At 38.7% G+C, this 19,967-nt stretch overlaps 1 protein-coding gene across 2 annotated transcripts in view; it reads left to right on the forward strand.

The window, feature by feature from the left end:
• Positions 1 to 9,394: 9,394 nt before the first annotated feature.
• The window catches only part of LOC122888211 (RNA-binding motif, single-stranded-interacting protein 2-like), a 30,025-nt gene continuing 19,452 nt past the window's right edge, over positions 9,395 to 19,967 (forward strand). Inside the window, exon 1 of one of the 2 annotated variants that reach the window (XM_044222323.1) lies at positions 9,395 to 9,584. In XM_044222323.1, the coding sequence (XP_044078258.1) occupies positions 9,513 to 9,584 (72 nt within the window). In that variant the 5' untranslated portion in view covers positions 9,395 to 9,512. The remainder of the gene's footprint in view (positions 9,585 to 19,967) is intronic. The other variant, XM_044222314.1, reaches the window with a different exon arrangement.

Below are 19,967 nucleotides of genomic sequence, written 5' to 3' on the forward strand. Positions count from 1 at the left end.
GATCAGCTCATGCTGATATTTGACCCTGCAGTCATTAGAAAGTGACTCACTGATGCTGTATATACACATCTTTTATTATTCTGACATTTTGCGCAGCATTAAGGCCTCACCTCATTCATCTCTGGGCAATTTTCGTTTCCATCTGTAGCTTTTGTATATTGATCTGTGCCTCTGCAGCATCATGTTGTAACATCATACTCTATCTGTTGAATGACTCATGTGTTATGCTGTAGTTTTGAGGGTCAAAATCTATTCTCTTTGTCAGGATTACTGTCTCAATTGCCAAGCAAGTCATTATAGACTGATTGCCTTGCCTTCAAATTATAGTATCATAACAAATATTAACACTGAACAGCACGGAGACAATGTGAAAGCTGAATAATCAATAAAGTCTAAATGTTAGCATTTTTATTACAAGTAAAACCTTGATACCAGTTGCGAGATTTTGCTACTAGTCAGTAGAATAGTTCCTAAGTAGAATAGTAGTCCCCAATATCAAGCAAAAGCAAGGCAAGTGTTAAAGGAAGGCATCAATGAGTGTGTGAAACTGTCAACATTACCAGCAGCAAAGCATCTCTCACTTCTGCTTTATAAATCTTTCTGAAAAGATTGCCACTGCCTGAGTTATTCCTCTCCTTGTGAGATTGATTTTCACGTCATAGGATGGAAACCCATCGGTCTTCTTAAATATCAGATCACTGCTGGTTATTAGTCTCCTGCTAAAAGACTTCTCCTACTCCGCTGGTGAGTTTCTTTCCAGGGCGATTTTATTGTCGGAGTAAGTGAAAACACCATTCATCTGGTTTGTGTCACGACTGGAGCAAGTATTTCATGCGTCATTCTTTCATCCACGGCTAAGGCCCATGATGCACCTCCGCCCAGTTCACTGCAGCTGTGATGGAAGCCAGGTTGAAGTCTGGAGAGGAGAAACTGGTTCTCACACTGCGTTGCTGTTAAGACACATGCCGTTTCTAATAATCCAAGTGTGGACAGTTTAAAGAATTAATATCAATATCTGGTATTCTCAACTAACCACAGATGAAACTCACCTTTGTATACACACACACACATATCTGCTTACACACACGCATAAATCTCTAAAACTGCATCATGATTTGGACCTATATCATCACTCATCTTCTACACTCCCTTTCTCCCTCCCTTCGCCGGTGCTCTCGTCCTCCCCTCCCTTGCTTCAGAGCCAGATGGATTACCTCATCAATCAAAGTTCCCAGAATCACATCCTGTGTGTGTGTGTCCCACCAATGCAGCGCCTCCATTCAGTAAGAAAACAGTATGAGGTGCTCTGCAGCCATTTTGTAACAACAACAAAAAAGAAGATATTTCTTCTTCTATTACTTTATCATTTCTCTCTATTCATCTGCTCATTCTGACGGAGCCACACAGGAAACGGCTAATCTTGTCCATGCACAAAAGCCTCTGTAATGCTGATTGAGAAAATGGTATTTTCAAAATGTCTGGAGGGTCTTGGGTGGTTCGACACATTATGGATGTCAGTAACCCTTCACGGTTGCTGTAAAGGACAAACTAGAAAAATAATCTAAAACATGCAGGCAGAGCAAGGCAAGGGCTTTTAATTTGACAAATACAAGTACATTTCCAAATATTAAGGATTTAAATAAGTTGTTGCAAGTCTATGTCCAGCCACAAGAAGTTTAAAATAAAAATACAGAAATGTGTTTTTTTTGTTTTGGAAACTTTTTGAAACAGAGAAAAATCTATCAGTTATATCACCAAAACAAAATTAGCCTTGACATATTCTTTGATTTTAATCTTCAACGATACATGAATAGCAAAGTTAAAAATGGTGGTATTACAGTTCAAAGATCTTGAACCCCCCCCAAGGTCTTCTAACAGAGAGGAAGCTTTACAACACTGTACAGTCTCTCTATTTTTTTTCTCCTCGAAAGGAACAATTATGGAGCGGGCAATGCTGATAACACCTAAGGAATTTGAGGCATGCACAAACAGCCCTTCCCCCATCCGCTTAGCTCTCTCTCCCCTTCCCCCTGCCCTCGTCCCCTTCTTTCCTTCTCTCCCACTCCATCACTAGGCTTTCTTTCTGCCTCTTTACACTCAAATCTGTTGCTCAGATTACTTCCAGCTGGAACATGGAGTAAATAGCCCACTCAAGAAATTGTTGATAAAAAGAAACAAAAAGAGAAAAAAAAGAATAAAATCTAGATGAAAAATTTGAGTTTTTTTCAATCAGGTTCTACAGAACTTGACAAAACTGTTGATGATGTTGTGCCAGAAGAGGTGTTAGGTGCCAGAATTTTTATGCCTTTTATTTACAAATACACAATTTCTAAATGTTTTTGACATGTTAGATATGTTTACTTACCTGTACCAATCAATCAACAGTGACTGACTAGTAGAAACAAACTTTTTAAAGAAAATTTTATTTATAGAGGAACCAGGCACTCCAAAGTTCATCTATTTGTTTTATAGAATTAATGCATATAGATTTCATAAACAAAAGTCTTGGTTTCATGGATCTACCTTAAGATGTTTTAACATCTACGCTGTGACTGTTTGAACTTACGAGGGATCGGACGGGAAAAAAACAGAGCAGAGAAGCTGCAGTGCACTGTGGTGTTTTCAGACATACTCAAGTTCATTATGACATGAAATCTTATTTTATTTTATTTTATTGTGTTGTTCAGGGGTAGTGCACAGTGATCAACATGTAAATGCACAAGTGTAAATTAAATTGCTAATTCTCTGCACCAGATATCCAATAAAAACAAAACATTAAAACAGAACAAAGCAAACACATGCTTATGCTTTGTAAAGCTATTTCTCCTTTACTCATTATTTTGCATTAACAACTATGAATATTCAGGGAAAGTTTTGAAAATAGGCTAAAATTGTAATTGAATTTGAACTTGAAGTAAGTTGCAAAAAAAATAATTTATTCTAAGGGCCTTTATGATTTCCATGCATAAAAAAGCATTTGCACATTTATTTTGGGGACAGCAAAAACATTGTTGATAACTTTTAAAAACATAAAATCAACTGATGATGCTTGTGATTGTTAATAATGTTGAACATTAAACTGAATGCATTAACTTAATGAAGGTAGGCTCTGTAGGTTCAGCCCTAATTGTGAGGGTTTTGGCAGTCAGGGGTCCGATGCCTGCCTTTGCCAAGTCTTTTGTTTAGATTGTAGTAGAGTTTCAATAAAAATTAGCGAAAAGAAATGGGATGGACATTGATCTCGCTTATACACATTTCCCTACTTTGTTTAATGTATGTGAACAAAGTATATAGCAGATTATGATAGAATTTCCCTATACACATACACATATATTCGCACTCATGAAAATACAAGAGATCTATATGCACAAAGGCAAGTGACATTTATTTGTTTTTTGTTAACCATTCCCCTCAAGCCTTCCTGGCCAAAACTTCCTTATTCACACTCTCCCTCAAAAACACATTCCAACCACAGGGAATGCTTGACTGATTGTCTGAGTGTGTGTGTGGTCTATTCAGCGGACAAGTAAAGTAGCTTCTCTCACGTGAAGCAAGCGCATACATCCATCTATTTGTCTGTGCTGTCGAACACACATCATTTTACTGTTTCTTATTTACTACAACAGGGATGTAAATGTAAAATATCCTGCCATTTGCCGATTTCCCTGTCGAGCATAAGCATAATTACAAGTGTACATATTAGTTCAGTAAATCTTCAGCTGCTTTTTATGAGTTCAATATGTGGTACGTTTTAATAATACGCTGTAATACATTTTACTGTGTACTGTATGTTCATTGTCCTGAAAAATAATTTCTTTTGAAATTTCTGTCATTATTCCTGACCAGTTGGGCCAATGAAAACAACTGGATGAATGATTTATGTCTAATTGATAACTATCATGGATAAACATAGATAAAAATGTTACAGTTTGTTTAACTTGTTGTACACACGTTTGCAGAGATTCCATCTAGAAACAGTTTGCAATTGACCAGTTTCTGATGTAAAGCAGGTATAAATATAAATAAAGTCCTTTTTTTTAAACTTTCATCCTTAACTAGTGTGTGTTTCCCTTCCAACACAACTTTCAACTGTTAACTCTTAAAACTGAACCTTTCCCTTTTTCCTCCTTTTGCCCACTTGTATATGTTCAACCACCATTTGCTGTCTTTCCCCCTCTGTTAGCCATTCTGACCTTGAACCCTACACTGACAGTCTCAATGGCCGAGCGCCTCACTCACACATCAACTCCCTGAACCCATCCACCCCATTCATATCCACTTTCCTCCACACACACACAGACTCCCCTTCCTCCCAAACAACAGTCCACTTTGATGACAGAGGTTCACCCTCAGCATTGATGCTTTGTGTGTGTGTGTGTGTGTGTTGGTTGTGAATGCAGGCAATGGGTGGAAGGGTGGTATTTCCTCAACATGTGCTATTGTCCTTAAATAGGTTGTATATGGGTGGGTTTTGTAGCTGTTTTGTTGTGTTTTATGCTGAAGTTGCAAATTAATTTGTATATTATTTTAGATAACAAAAAAAAGAGGAAGCATGTTTCAACACAAAACTGGACCAGATGAAGCCTCAGTTTTATGGAACGACCTTTGAATGTTAGGGTTCACTCCCACATCGAGGTTGTAATAAATTAAACTGAAAAAATAGGCAATGCACATCATGCACCATCTCTTCTATCCCCAATACACACCATTACGCAATTCAGCGACTTACACATGCACTGCCACACACACACACACACTTACAAGCACATATATGCATATACATGGGTGCACAAACACACTGCTTAGCTACCCTAGAGTAATAAGGCCAGAACACTTGGGATGGAGGGGGCTGGGTTACTTAGCAACGAGCCTGTTGACGTCCAAACAATGTTCATGTCGTCAAAGTGGCTGGTTGTGCCAGACTAAGGTTCTGCTGAGTGCAACAATGTCACTGGTGTGTTCCTAAATGCAGACAGAGGAACAGCCCAGAGACAGGCTGCATGACTGAAGGAAACAGAGACCAACACAAAGTGCTTACAGCGCTAATTCATAGAAATAGTGTTCACCCTGCTGTATTTGTCACTTTACAGTCCATATAGAGGGCGTGCAGTGCTCACAGTTAGAAAGTGGGCAGTCTGTGAAGAAAGAAGAAAGATCTGCTCACCAGGAGACTGGGCAAATTCGGCTAATTCTAATTGGTTTAGGTCTTGTATGAAAGCAAATAAATAAACAATGTGCAAGATGATACTTACGTGAACTTTTAAAAGGTTATATTGATAACATGTAGACGAATATTTAAAAAATAATAATACATACACAGAGCTTTTAGAAAGGTGCGGAATAGAAGTATCCTATCCTAGTATCCTATCCTAGAATTTCCTAAAAATAAATATGATTGTGAATGAATCATTTAAAAGATTTTGACGGGTCCAAAATTAATGTTTTGTTTATCTCTGTGTGAGATGTCTGAACTTTGGTTCCTGGTTCTAACAAGGCTTGTGAGCCAATAGTATAACGACGTTGGTATCACGTGGTATAGTTGGCAGTTAGTGTGGACAGACACTGACGTTAGCACATATTAGCTATCTTAGCTTAATAGTCCGAACAACAATAACCCATAAAATTACAGTTCTGCATAATTAAGCAAAATAAACAACAACTACAAACAGCCATCATCCTTACATCCGTAACTAATGTGTTGTCACCAGTTAGATTGTCAAAATTAGAAAAATAACAGCTTCAATCCCTGAGGAGCTACATTAGCATTAGTGACGGTTGCGTCCAGTTACCTAACGTTATAGTTCCCTCAAACAATGTAACATTATAAAAAAGATGCATATCAGAGGGGAGTTAGACACGGACCAGGGTCTGACATAACTGATGGCCCGGGGCCAGTACACGTTTAGCAGGGCAACATGATTGTGGCGGACTGGTCCGCTTATGAAAAGACAGTCGCTCTTCTTTAGGAACGGAGTGGATGTAGGATCCCAATATATTACCAATGTGGCATGTCAAAGGTAAATTAAAGTTCAGAACTACTGTAAATCTGCTCATTATGCAGTTAAGACCCAAAACGTGACTGTTATTGAGGGTGTCATCTCATGTAGCTGCTAGCCCTATTATGCGACACTTCGCTGAGGTACTAGCCATGTAGCCAGCTGCGTTGAGCTCAACAGCTACGGTTCTCACGTTAATATAAGGATCAGAAAATACTGACATGATAATAGAGTCATCCTTTCTTCCTGTAGCTAGTGCGTCATCTAGTGGCTGGATGTTATCAATGTTATCAATAGCACCTTTAACTGAAATGATTGATTTGAAAAAGCATGGACAAACAATTATCAGAATCACTTTACCTTAACTTTTTACAGGATTAATTCATCTTCTACATTGTAAACTGCTTGTTTGCATCTGTTTTTAGCAACAGGCAAACTGCACTGGCAAACTTTAGTTTTGAGGCTCTGCAAGGCCGTCCAGCTCAGCTCCCTCATTTGAATAACAGGCACATACATTCTGAGGGGAAGTCAGTTCTGCCCACCAGTTGTTGAAAACTCAAAGTGCAGCATGAGACTATGGTTATGCATCCAACAGTCTCCTTGCTCTTACAAAAGTCGTTTTTGGTGTCACCTCATGTTTATTCTTGCAGGTGTTTTTGCTGCACCTTAAGGCTTATTGGTGCTGCATAGATATCAAGTTTAGCAAAAGTGCTTCAATTAATACCCATTGCCTTGTAGTGCAACCACTACTGATTATTTTGAATGCCTCTGCATTTTAGGCATCAGGTTTCTGCTGCCATCTGTGTTGGGATCCATCTCCCAGGCAATCACTGGCAACTGGAGAAAGTGAAAAGGGATTTAAATATAGCAGAAGTAGATAAGAAGCCAGAGTCACTGACAAGGCGGCCATGGATAAGATGTAAAAGGTGACTTCAGGACACTGCTCATTCACACTCCGATGGCAAATGTTCAGGTTTAGTACCCTGTGTGTGTGTGTGTCTGCTGTTTAACAGCCTTCATCTGTGACCTTCAGAGGACACTGCAGGACAGCATCAGTGTGGGCACCAGATGCACTGGACCTGATGCATTACACCATGACCAGACCATATCACCGGATCATGCAGATGTTTATTTCAGACCATTTACATAACATTATCTTTGGAATTGGCTGTGCTTAGATGATGGTGCCTGCTGACTACACCCTGAATAGTTTTCACTTTTCACTGTGTGTCTTGTGTGAGACTGCTTTGCATCAGTGTTGTGCAGCATAATTAATAAATTAATCACATCATGTTAATGGGAGAAATGATGTCTTGCATGGGAGGAAAGCAGCAGGATCAACAGCAGTTTAAGTTTGATCTAGGGCTGCACCAACCAAACCATATGATGGACTTTTGATCATCGGCTGCTCCTGTGCATTACATAAGACGAAGCAAAATCCAAGTGAAAATTACAAGCTTGGACACCAAATCCAAGCTACAGTATTATTCTGCTTAAAGCAGTATTTTTACAAGTGTATTTACATAAATACCTGCAAATACTATATGTAACAAGAGTTTTATATAAAACATTTTCAGCAGATCAAAAGTGAAAATATAGGCTGTTATAACAGACATCACAGATGTAAACCATAACTGTGTCATCCATTGCGGGGTGTCACCATACACAAATAAGAAGTGGACCATATCCCCACAATGCTTTTTCCACACATGACCAAAATTGCTCAATATGTTTAGACCTTGATCTGTATACAAGATACTGTGCTTGACGTGTTTTTTGCTGCTTGCTATATTTTGAGGCAATGACTGGAACAGAAGTGGTCATGGTGAAGGATTATTAAGTTTTTTTTCCCCCTCTGTGCCAATGTGAACACATTTTAAACACTGCGTTGAGGTCTGGGACACTAATCTCTTCTTTTCTATTATAGAGGTGCTTTCTCATTGACATTCATTATAGAAACACTGGGTATGTGTGCTATCTTTTTTGCAGCAATGAAGTGTTTAATAACTGCAGTAGACTGACAAGCACATTCCATACATTTACACTGTTTTTGTGATACAAACATCGGCAGTGTAGAGTTATCAGACATAGCTCAGTGGCAAAAGTAGATTCAATTAAAGGGGAATTTCAGGCATTAAGTGGGAGAATATTCATAAAACTTTTTTATGGCACAGATAAAACAGATCAGTATGACATGAACATGTCAAAGTAGAAAGAAGAGAACTGTAACATAACTGTAATATGTATATGTATTTATGTGCAATAAAGATTGGCTTTGCTTATATGAACTGTCTGAACTTTACATTCAAATAGGTTTATCAGGGGAATTCTAATCATACAGAATTCCTAACCAGGACTTGTTATAACTTTACATGGATGATATTGTTTGTATGGTAAATTTCTACAACAAAGTCTAAAGAGTGCTGAGCAATCGTTACAAACTAACACAGAGAGAAGGTTACACAAGCAAAGAAGAGGACAGTGGCAAAACCAAAGAGGGTACACAAGCTCTGGTTGGGTTAAAAGGTGGTGGAGTTGTTATACACTTATACTATGCCCTTATCACTGATAACGAGTCTAAATGCTGCCATCAGCATTGTTAGCGCTATAGACCTGCACTGATTCAATAGTGTTGAAGAGGAGGCACAAAATATGTCTAGAAAAAACACTTCAAGCTGAAACTCTCTGGCATGATCCTTCATTAATGCCCTTGAAAGTTTGTAGTTTTATATGTTGGTGTAAACCTTTAGGAATTAGCAGAGTTTTTACCATTTGATTTTGTTTTGGCTGTGAAATTTTTTACAAGATCCTCCTCAAGCTCAGCTGTTTTTAATATATAAAAATCATGTCCACGAATTCCCATGTGTATGTAAAGTTGGTCTTACACAGAGACAAAAAAAGCACAAAAATATTCATTTCTGGATAGGCTATTCCTGTAAGGGGTTACAATATGTTAGGGACAGTCAACAGTATGTTTATAGGATACTGTAAATATACAGCCCAATATTATATTATATCATATAGGATATTGGATGTAGTGTATGGTTTTTGTTGTGACATTTGCAAATAAAAGTAATTAGGATTTCTTAAGATTGTTGTTAAAGAAGACAACGTCAAGAATAAATGAATATCTCTAATGAGGCCAAGGAGTGAATTAAGGTCCCTCAGACAAAAACACAGTAGCCCATAATCTGATTATACAAGCGTTTGTCCTAAGAGCCACAATTTTGAGATGCTTCTTTTCTAGTGTATTCTTCCACATTCATCCCCGGTGAGAGAAATAACAGTGGGCGGTGGGTGAAGTTAAACAAATCCCCTCTTCTCTGTGGACCCCCTGGAGCCGCGTGAATGAACCCTAAAGTAGCCCAGGGGCCAGCAGCGGGGGCCCCTGTCCTGCCGCAGCAGCAGCACCTCTCGCAGTCAAGCAGCGGGACTCCAGGCACTCACTTCCCCAGCTGCTGACGTCAGCTGGCAGCCTGGGCTGTGCTCGCCGCTCCGGACATAGCGCCGACAAAAATGCTGCTCTCCGTACCGCCAAGGGCAGGAATCAACCCATACAACGGCTATAACAGCAGAAACAGCAAAAAGGTAAGCGCTTTCGGGATTTTCCCTTATTTTCGGCTTGTTCGCCCTGCAGGGCAACACGCCCGTGTCTGTCGCGACAAAAAGGGGCTTGTGACAGTGAGCTGCAGTGTCCTTGAAAAGCGAAACGTAGTGAATTTAACTTAAGACTTCGCGGAGTAAAAATACAGTTTATAGAGCAGCCGTGCTCCTACGTGTAGGTGGAAATTTGCCTCCGCTCGGTCCTGTCATGTTGGACGGCTGCTGTTTTATTTAGTAGTATGTGTGCCTGTGTACTACAGTAAGGATGTCGATATGGTTGTGCTCACTCATTTGAAAAAAGTCAATGGTGGAGAGCAACTTTATGGGTAACTGTGCCGTGTCGGGATAGCGCGTCTGTGCCTGGATGTGTTTGTGGAAGTGGGGGTAGGGTGAAAGGCAGGCTGAGGGAACATGTTACAAAACGAATTCTGCCTCTTCCTCCGAAAGCTCCGGACACTCATATCTAGTGTTAAATCAGCTCTTTCATTGTCTCCGCTGCCGCGTAAGTTTGCAAAGTTTTTTTTCTCTCTCCCTCGTTTCCCATCTGAAAGCGGAATATGCCCCACCCCTTGAAAAATCCCACCAGACCATGATGACTACATTCCCAGAATTATGAGTCGCGCTGGAAAGGTTACATTCAATGTTGACATTGTCACCTTTGTAACCAGTATGTGAGGGAAGGATACTCTCGTGCAGCAGCGCGACATTAGGAGAACACGTTAAACCTAAATTACAACATTGCTTAAAAATGCTAAATTATTGGCACACCTGAATTTGCAGTATTTAAAAAAAACAACAACCTTTTTTGCTTCCTAAAATCCCTTTTCCCGAGTAGTGTATTAACATTTGGTCACGCAGAGGTTGCATGTATCATATGTCTTCTCTCCATGGACCATAATGGCTTCTAAGTGATGGGAAAAGCTCTTTCATTACATGGCAATATCATGCTGTGATTTGATTTCACATCCACTGGGTTCACAGTGGCTCCTCCTGTCCTTCTGTCAGTCTGTGTGCTCCTGAACTCACAGCATTGCATTTTGAAAATGTATATTGACATATTGTATTCCTGTGATCTCGGGCACCGCCTGGCTGCTCATCCTTCCAGATCTGATGTCAACTCTAGTGCCTGTCTGAGGAAAACAGCATTGTGTTTGAATTGTTTGTTCTACTCACACACACACACACACACACACACACACACACACACACACACACACACACACACACACTCTCTCTCTCTCTCTCTCTCTCTCTCTCTCTCTCTCTCTCTCTCTCTCACTCACACACACACAATTTGCAATATATTTTAATGAACTCACAATGCATTTTTACTGAACATTTATATGCAGTTCTTTACTTGAGCTATTACTTGGTTGCCTTATTTCATTGCTTTGAGGAGAGTATTTTGACAAACAATTACTTCCCTAAACTATCAAATCAAACCATTTTTAGCTCACCAGGGACCAGTAAAAAATGTTGATTGTCACTCTTTAAAAGGAAGTACACTGTATGAGCAATCAGGAGAATAATCTTGTGAGTGTCAGCACTTGCAGTTTCATTGTTTTAATTTGGTTCCTTTCATTTCTGGCCAGATCTATAATAAATATGTCATAGGTATAATATGGATAAAGTGTCCATTTCCTTGGTAACAATTTAATGTATACACAGTGTTTTTCTCCCAAGGCCAAATCCATGTTTAGGAATGATTCTATATGTTCTAATGAGATTCCACTTTTTAAGTGTTACGTATTAAATGAGCTGAACAGCATCTTGCCCAATATCAACTAAGTTCTACAAGAATTAGAGCTGGAAAGATTTGTTGATTAATGGATTAGTCGATTGAAAAAATAAAACTGCCAAACACTTTCTGCTTCCAGTGAGGATGTGTTGCTTTTCTTTGCCATATATATGATAGTAAATCTTTGTGTTTTGGACTGATGGTCAGACGATCAATTTCTGAGTCGCTTTTTAATATTTCATAACTAAAGGATAAATTGAATGATCAAGAAAATAATTGACCAGATTAATTAATAATGAAAATAATTGTTAGTTGTGGCCCTAATAAGCCTAAGGTCACTCATTGTTGTTTGATATTTCCAAAGTTGGGTGAGTTAATGAAAAGTTCGACATTTTGGGAAATGCGCTTATTCGCTTTCTTGCCGAAAGTTAGATGAGAAGATTGTTATCACTCTCGCGCCTGTAGGCTAAATATGAAGTTGCAACCAGCAGCTGGCTAACTTAGCTTAGCACAAAGACTGGAAACAGGGGTAAAGTTAGCCTGGCTCTGTCCAAAGGTAATAAAATCCACCTAAGCATTTTTCCCAAAATGTTAAACTTTTCCTTCAAGCAGAAATGAACGCAGCACCTGGGCAGTTATTTGTAATGTAAGGATCAGTCTGTCATTGTAGGAACATTGTAAGGACAGCGTGACCCTCACCTTTATGCTTTTTGGTGCTGATTGTAATAGGGTTATTATGCAGTCCATTCGGAATAAGTTCAATCTGTTCTAAGATCACATTGACAAAAATACCAACAAAGGTGAGTTTCCAGGAAGCCGTGATAACATGCCATCTGAACAGACTGAATATATAAAAAAATATAAATGATAAACTGAAATATATAATAAAATAAGATAAACTTCAATGATCCTACGCTGTGAAAGTGTCCCAGCAGCAGAACTTCAACTTTAAAAAAACTGGGGAAAAAACTAATGATAAATATGCAGAGGATATAAAGATAGAAGGTGTCGTATATGTATCCTGTAAACATTGTAAAGCCCTTTAACTTGACTATAATGAACATCTACTACATACAAATGAAGCATTAAAAAAAGATATTAAATAACAAATGTAAAAGTAAGTAAAGTTTTCTTCTCTAGTTGTTTTAGTGGTCCCAAGCTTCTCTATCCTGTGGAGCTAAAGTTCATAGAGGGGTCAAGTTCCTGTGTTGTGATTCCTAGCATTTCCTCCTCCCACCTCTTCCTCCTTCTCACTCTTTTTATCTCTTGCTCACATTCTGCCATACCTGGGCTAAACGAGTACACAACATAAAAGTCTGAATCGCAAAATAAACACGCCGAGGGGTGAGAAAAGCGCTCTTTGTGTGTGTGCGAGGTGATTACCGAGCCTGACGACTAAAAGGTGTTTGGTTTCTGTTGTGCTTAAAGCCAGCTGCTCCTCCCCTGACTCAGCACCTCATTTCCTCCCTCAAATAAATAGAATTAATGTTCTCAAATCAAATTTGCTGGGTTTCCGTTTAAAGCTTCCTGGATGGAAAAATAACAGGAGGCGGCTTGTCGCTTCTCAAGGTATCATGCGTCTCGCTCAGGGCCTCGTCGAATGGCTTGTTTTTGTACTTGTCAATCTGATTTTTGTTCTCATGTTGGCAGGAGTCCTTTTCAACAAATGTCAACTTACTGCTGTGATTTAAAGATCTGGATGCCTCAACACATACTCTATTGGCTCAAAACACAGCTAGATATGAAAAAAATGAAAGAAACACATTAACTGGAGCATTAAATGGTCACACGGATGTAAAGGGTTTCACTAACAAGGCCTTTCAGACATGGCAGAACAGCACAAGTGAAGTCTCCCATGCTTTTTTAAATCATCGATTTCACCCTTTCACTTTCAGCTTCACAAGCTTTCATACAACACCAGTGTTTCCTAACTTTTGCCTCATGTGAACCAATGCTTTTTTAAAAGAGTATTATTTCACTATTGTGACATTACTCTGTGACCACACTCAGACCCTGACTGCTGTATGTGGCAGCAGTGGAATGCTTCCAAGCGAAAGAAGTTTGTTAAAAAGCTCACACACTGACATACAGGCAAATAAAACATTTAGGAAAGATCGATTTTTACCTTGTAACTTAGAATCCTATGATTAATAGAAAAAAAATGCCTCACATAAGCACCTTGATTAGAATAAACGGGCACTGGGAAAAGTCCCTTGAAATTGAATAAAACCCAGTAATTTCAGGAGAAAAAAGGGCCAGTGATCAGCCCAGATCATGGCTGCATATAATAATGGCTTCAAAACAAAATTGTAACAGTTACTGTTTGACTGCCACAGTTAGTAAAACTTGATCGGGTACAACATTGACAGTTTGTGTTTAGCTTGCCTGCTTTGGTGAATCAAATCATGTGCTTAATAAGTCACAGCTAAGCTGCCCAATCACAAGGGTTTATTTTGAGCAGGCGGTGATTAATCACTCTGCTCTCAACACTGGAGGTAAGAGCAACACGCAGCATTTATTAATTAATCCCTTTTCATTTAGTTGAGTTTGACATTTGAAGCATATTTCTTACAACATTTAAATGGTTATTTATTAACACTGTCTTGCTCCTGAAGATGGATCACTGGTTATCATGATGAATAATGTGTTGACCTGGATGTGAACGTGTAGAAAAGTCAGGATTGATAGATAATGCAATGACAGTTTTATATTACTACAAAGAATTTTGAGATCAAGTTTAAGAGTGGAAAGTGTGCAAAGGACAGGGAGATGTGATGACCCTACATGCTTATAGTTGTTTTCTTACAGGATAGTGCTTATGTCAGAATTTTAGTCAGCCACGGTCTAATCTCATGTCAAATGTCAAGTTTTCTTGAATTGCACCAACCAGGGGATTTTTCCAAAAAGTTCCTGGTTGTACCTATTTTACCCTGCAACAATAGTGCAACTTTGACCAAAAAAAGCAGAGCAAACAAAATGTTCAGTGTGACTGATTACTGTACCAACAGTCTGTCAAACACAATTCAAGTCTGTGCAAGTATATTTTCCAATCATACTGACATGAACTAAAAAAAATGCTAAAAGAATGTATTATACTTTGTAAAATTGCCACCAGCAATTTTGAATCATACATGGTTTGTAGTAAATGGGCAAAAGCATGAAAAATGTCCTTTGAACAGAAATTAGAAAGCATGACACTGAAATAAAAAGATACACATCCATTTAAAACATTTAAAATTTGACCTCACTCATTCATTACACCTCATTTAGAGTCCACATGAAACATGCACTTACTGAAGATTAAAGTAACGAGTGTTCCTTTCTATTGATATTTCTATTGTATTTCAATGGAGACATGACTTCTCCAACAAACAGGACAAAGAAACCGACACAAACAGTTAATTTTTATTAGTATTTTGATCAGTGCTGCTCTGAAAGTGAAAAGTTACGTTTAGAAAGACAGATACTCAGTTAGTTTCACCTTGAATCTTTAAAGCTTCATCAATCAATATTTAAGCTCTGATAAACCCACTGTATACAACCTGCCCAGCACCAAAGGGCAGTTAAATACAAAGATACTGACTAGAGTGATTAAAGTGAATATTGGTAGAATTGAACTTTTTCTCTGCCGATACCAATTTATCAACTACTGATCCAATACTAGTGGTCTCTCTTCTAAAATATAAAATCTGCATACCTCACTGCATAGAACTCAATGGAATCATTTGTATGTAAAGTAAGACAGGGATGCTGTGGCACTTAAAATTTAGTTGGTGGCCTGTTGCAACTGAATGAATGTAACTGATACACACTGAATAATTACAATGACAAAGAAACTCGATGCCAGCACCAATCCAATATATCTGATCAGTTCATCCCCTAATTATTGGACATCAGGTAGCCAGAAACATGCATCCAATGGGATAATAATGTTGCTTTGTGACTGTTAGATGTGTAAGTAGGTGATTGCTAACACATTAGCGATAGACAAGTTGATTTTTACACTGTAAAATGTCCCACTCAGTATGTATCTTGGTCACGATAAAAAAAACAAACATCTAAGGCATCCGTATCAAGATCTGCCAGTATATAAATATATCGATGTCTGTATCTGCCTCAAAAATCCAGTATCAGTCGGGCTAAAATAACGACATGATAATCTTTCTTTAGTTATGTTTTTTTATATGCCAAAGATAATTGCTGTGTATGGAAGGCACCGAACACGTATCAGATATGCTCGTGAATGCAACAACTCCCCAACAGGAAATACATTACATACACAAGTAATTGCTGTCCACTGGGCTGCTTTTGCATTTGTGTATTAAACCAGTTGTTCCGCTGCAGTGAGTCTATCCTCACTGAACTCTCCTGTACAGTCACCTTTGTCCCTCTGGCCCACTGCCAGGTATATGTTTATCTATCTCTTTGTTTAATGTGTCAGATGTTTTGGATTGGTCCCCAGCTCCAGTGCCTACCACATGAACCAGCCAAGGTGAACAGGTAGAGGGGGAGACAGAGTCCTTGGAGAAAGCACAGCTGTCAGAAATCCGATACCAAGTACTGCAGTGATGCCAGACGCTCGGTGTGCCTCACATTTTGTTAGATCTCTAGCTGAGCTGAGGGCCAGTGTTTGTAGGTGTCTGTTTCCAAGCTCCCCAGCGCTGGCCACCTGACCCGGCTTGAAAGCCATGCATGCATGTGCATTTGCACTGTGCATGTGCATCAAGGTGTGATCAACAACATTAAGAGACAGACAGTTTGAAGACTAATAGGTGCCTATAAAAAGACAAAAGGAAGGGGAGGGTTATAGACAGAAAGGAAGAAGGATTCAGGAACGAGTCTGGGCGTGAGTTTGGTGTCCTTGTCACCTGGTTGGAATGCAGAGCTCCTCATTCAAATGGCTGTGTGATAAGATCAGGAACAGGCACAGAGGATTTCCTTCCTGCCGCCATACTGCAGCTTACTGCTTTACTAAACACACAGTCCTCATCTAACCCTCAGCTTGCATAAAAAAACTGTTTTACATTTTTCCATATATATCTAACTAATTTTCTTATAACTGTTACTTTCATTTTCTCTATCTGGCTTTGTTGATGAGACAGAGAAATTGGTTAGGTGTAGTATGACAAATTAGTATATAAATACATTTATGTCTGAATAATTTTGATCAACAAGGCAAACAGGAAATTATTTGGTTTTAGAATCAAATATCCAAAATGTTTGTTAATGCTTCAGAATTGTGTGAATGTTAAATATCAAATTATTTCTTTTTCCTTGTTGGTCCTAAAGTGGGGCTGGTGCAAAGCGGCTGCTCAGCAGCATAATTCTATACAAGCTGGAAGCTGCGTCCTCGTTCAGGCAGGCTATAAATCTGCGCATTAGCATGTAAGTCGGTCATCTGGTCAGACAGTCATGGCTCTTTCCTGCCTGAGGAGAAGACATGCGCTCCAGTGGGGAGCAGGCAGGCAGGATATGGGAAGGCGGGTAGACCCCCCAACCGCCAGGAAATCTATGGAATTCTGTGGGTCAAACTGGGGTCGACCGGTCAAGCCCCACAGGGAGAGACGGAGATAAAGACAGAGGTGGAGTGAGACTAAAAAAAGGGTTGGACATCTAAAAAGATGGACTTGTGCAAAGAGATACAGTAGCGTGCATTCAGAGTGGTCATATGATTATTTTAATGTCAAGACATAAAATAAAAATTTACATTTTTTTATCTTGAGAGACTAAAGTCAGTCAGCACCAACAACATGCAGTATTTAAGAATGACACTTCCTGGCAGTTTCAGAGTATTGATGTAAGTTTACATCAAGAAAGAGGAAATGGTTTTATTTATAGAAATGTTCTTGATTTTTATCTTTAGTTTGATCCTAAAATATCCAGTGATGTTTTTGAACCTTTTGTTATGAAATTGGAGCAGTTCAGCAGAGGAGGAGAAATGTCACATTGAAAGGGTTTATATCTGAACTGAACAAGTCATCAGAATTGTGTAAGACTGCGCGGGCATCTCCGGTCTACAGTGATCTGTGATCTATCTGTTTTATTACATTTAAATTATTATTATTTTAAATTTACATTCTCACTTTGTGTGTTGTCTTGAAGACTCACCCATATGTTGTTTCCTGAGGTTCAGGTTTCAAATGCTCTAGGGTCATGTCAGTGTCAGTGTCAGGAAATACCTGACTGTAATGCTTGGACTATCTATTAAGATTAGAAAGTCCTTAATTGACTGTCATTAAAATATGAAATATAATGGAACTAATCTAATTTTCTTACTTTTAGTATAGTGACGTTTGCATTTGGCTAAAACTGATTCTTGAGGTGCATTTTTTAGGAGACAAGCAACTGAAAACTGCATGTGATCAGCCTGTTGCCTTTTTTCTCAAGCATTAATCAGAGCATTAATGTTTGAGTAAATGATTTACTCATCTGTTAAATAGCAAAGGATTGGATTAGTGCTTAAATAATTAGTTGTTTAATCCATTAGTCAATCAACAGAAAATGAATTTACAATTTTCATAATTGTTGAAGTCATTTATCAAGCAAAGACATCAAACTTTCCCTGTTTCCATTTTCTCAAGTGGGAGTATTTGCTGCTCTGTGTTTTATGATGCCATTGTTAATTGAATATGTTTGGGTTTTGGACTGTTGGTCGCACCAAACAAACAATTTGAAGACAGTTGCATTTTTTCCCATAATAATTTCCCAGAGGTAGGAACTTGGTTTGTTGCAGTCCTAGATTGGTTGTTTTCAGCATACGTCTTACACATAACCTCTAATACAGTTCTATTGCATAAGGCCGCTGAAATAGCCTGAAAGGCAATCACCGAACCATATCATACTGAACCATATATCAATGTGATTGTAAAGCTTAAGTACTTTTGTGCTCGGGCAGTATAATGAAGGCACTTATGCTTTTATGTGAGTAAGCCTATCTGAGCATTTCTGCTGTACCAATTTGTATTTCACTAAGGTGAGCTTTCAAGTTCCTGTAATCAATGACTGATTGCTTTTCAATGACAGGTAACCTATTATTAGCCCGGATCAGTTACTGAGATCCATACCAAATTTAGTTCTTCAATTTCTAAAAAATAAGGTGTTTGGTTCAGATTCCTTTTTAATAATAAAGATCACAAATAATATACTTTGACTAAAGATCTTATGCAACTCTTAAAGATTTTTTTTAACAATCAGGCATGCTATTGCAGTATAAGTGTGTGTGTGTGTGTGTGTGTGTGTGTGTGTGTGTGTGTGTGTGTGTATGCATGAATGCATGTGTGTGGTTGCAGACTGGTGATTGTTGTTGCACTGATTTGCTCCTGGTACAGTCTGGAGCTTGATTGGGACTTGGCAGTCTGGTAAAGAGTGTGTGAATGAGATTATAGGTCTCTGCTCTCCTGGTCTTTCATTCACAAATTAGCTGCGTCCAAAAACGCATTCATCATGAACTACACTGTGACAAGATAGATACACTCCTACAGGCAAGGCTCGTGCTGTTTTTGTATGTTTCCCACTGGCCCTGAAAATCTTCTGCACTGACAAAAAGCAACAAATCCTTTTTAAAATTAAATGGATGGTGCTTTATTTGTTATTCAAATTTACATGGGGTGGACAATTGACATAATTAAAGAAACATGTACGAGATAATGCAGCTCAAATTCAATAGCTCTGCAACAAATGCTTTCTTTGAGAAGCTTATTAAGGAAATTTGTTGTTGACACTGTCAAAAAGATGTCGATTTTTAGGCTATAGTTTTTTGTGTTTTGCTTTAAAATTCAGTGCAAAATCTCTCATTTTAAGCAAGAAAGAAAATTCAGGTCATCCTAGCAGCCTAATAGTTAACATGCATACCAGATAATATGTTTATAATCTTGTTAAAAAAAAAACAACTCCCAGAATTTTAGGAAAAACTTATAATGGACATTTAGGTTGACAACAGTGTTAAAAATAGAGAATTTCATTATGGTTTCTTGACATGACAAAAGCAATTTTGAATACTTAAATTTCACTAAATATCACCATGAGTAAGTAAGTGAAAATGCCATGAATTTGATGTCCATGTCTGTGTGTACACCCTGCTGTTTATGGCTTTTTACTTGTGGACTGTGTAAATATTCCTGGAATGAAAGAGATGAAAGGAAGAAAAACACACACGCCTCTTTTCTTTGTTTTACTTTGAGCAACTCGTGTCTCCATCTTGCCTAACATGAACAAACACAAGCAAACTTTTCAGGTTTCTACAGCAGTAGAGGAGGAGAGGATTATCTTTAGAGAAATGAGCCTGTTGTTGAAGCGGCTTCCATGCTGCTGGCAAAACAGAGGTTACAGGGGCTGTCGGAGGGGCTCCATGCCTTATGGATGGTGTCTAATTAGTGGGATTGGTTGATGTTGCTGGTGGTCCTGTGTGACCGTGGCTGGCTTCCTGCTGGGCTTTTCCTAAACACCACCAGTCTGATCAGTGACCCTCTCCTCTCTCCTGAAATTAACCCATTGTCCTCTTGTCGCCTCCGTCCAATCGGCCCCTCAAATGAGACACTCCAGCCTCGCGGCCCTGAGCGCAGTCAGAAAGCATATTTGTTCTTATTCCTTCGTATGCAACATTGAATTAAAACATTTGGCTGTTAGATTAA

Source organism: Siniperca chuatsi, linkage group LG2 (genome assembly GCF_020085105.1).
Source record: "Siniperca chuatsi isolate FFG_IHB_CAS linkage group LG2, ASM2008510v1, whole genome shotgun sequence".
NCBI lineage: Eukaryota > Metazoa > Chordata > Actinopteri > Centrarchiformes > Sinipercidae > Siniperca > Siniperca chuatsi.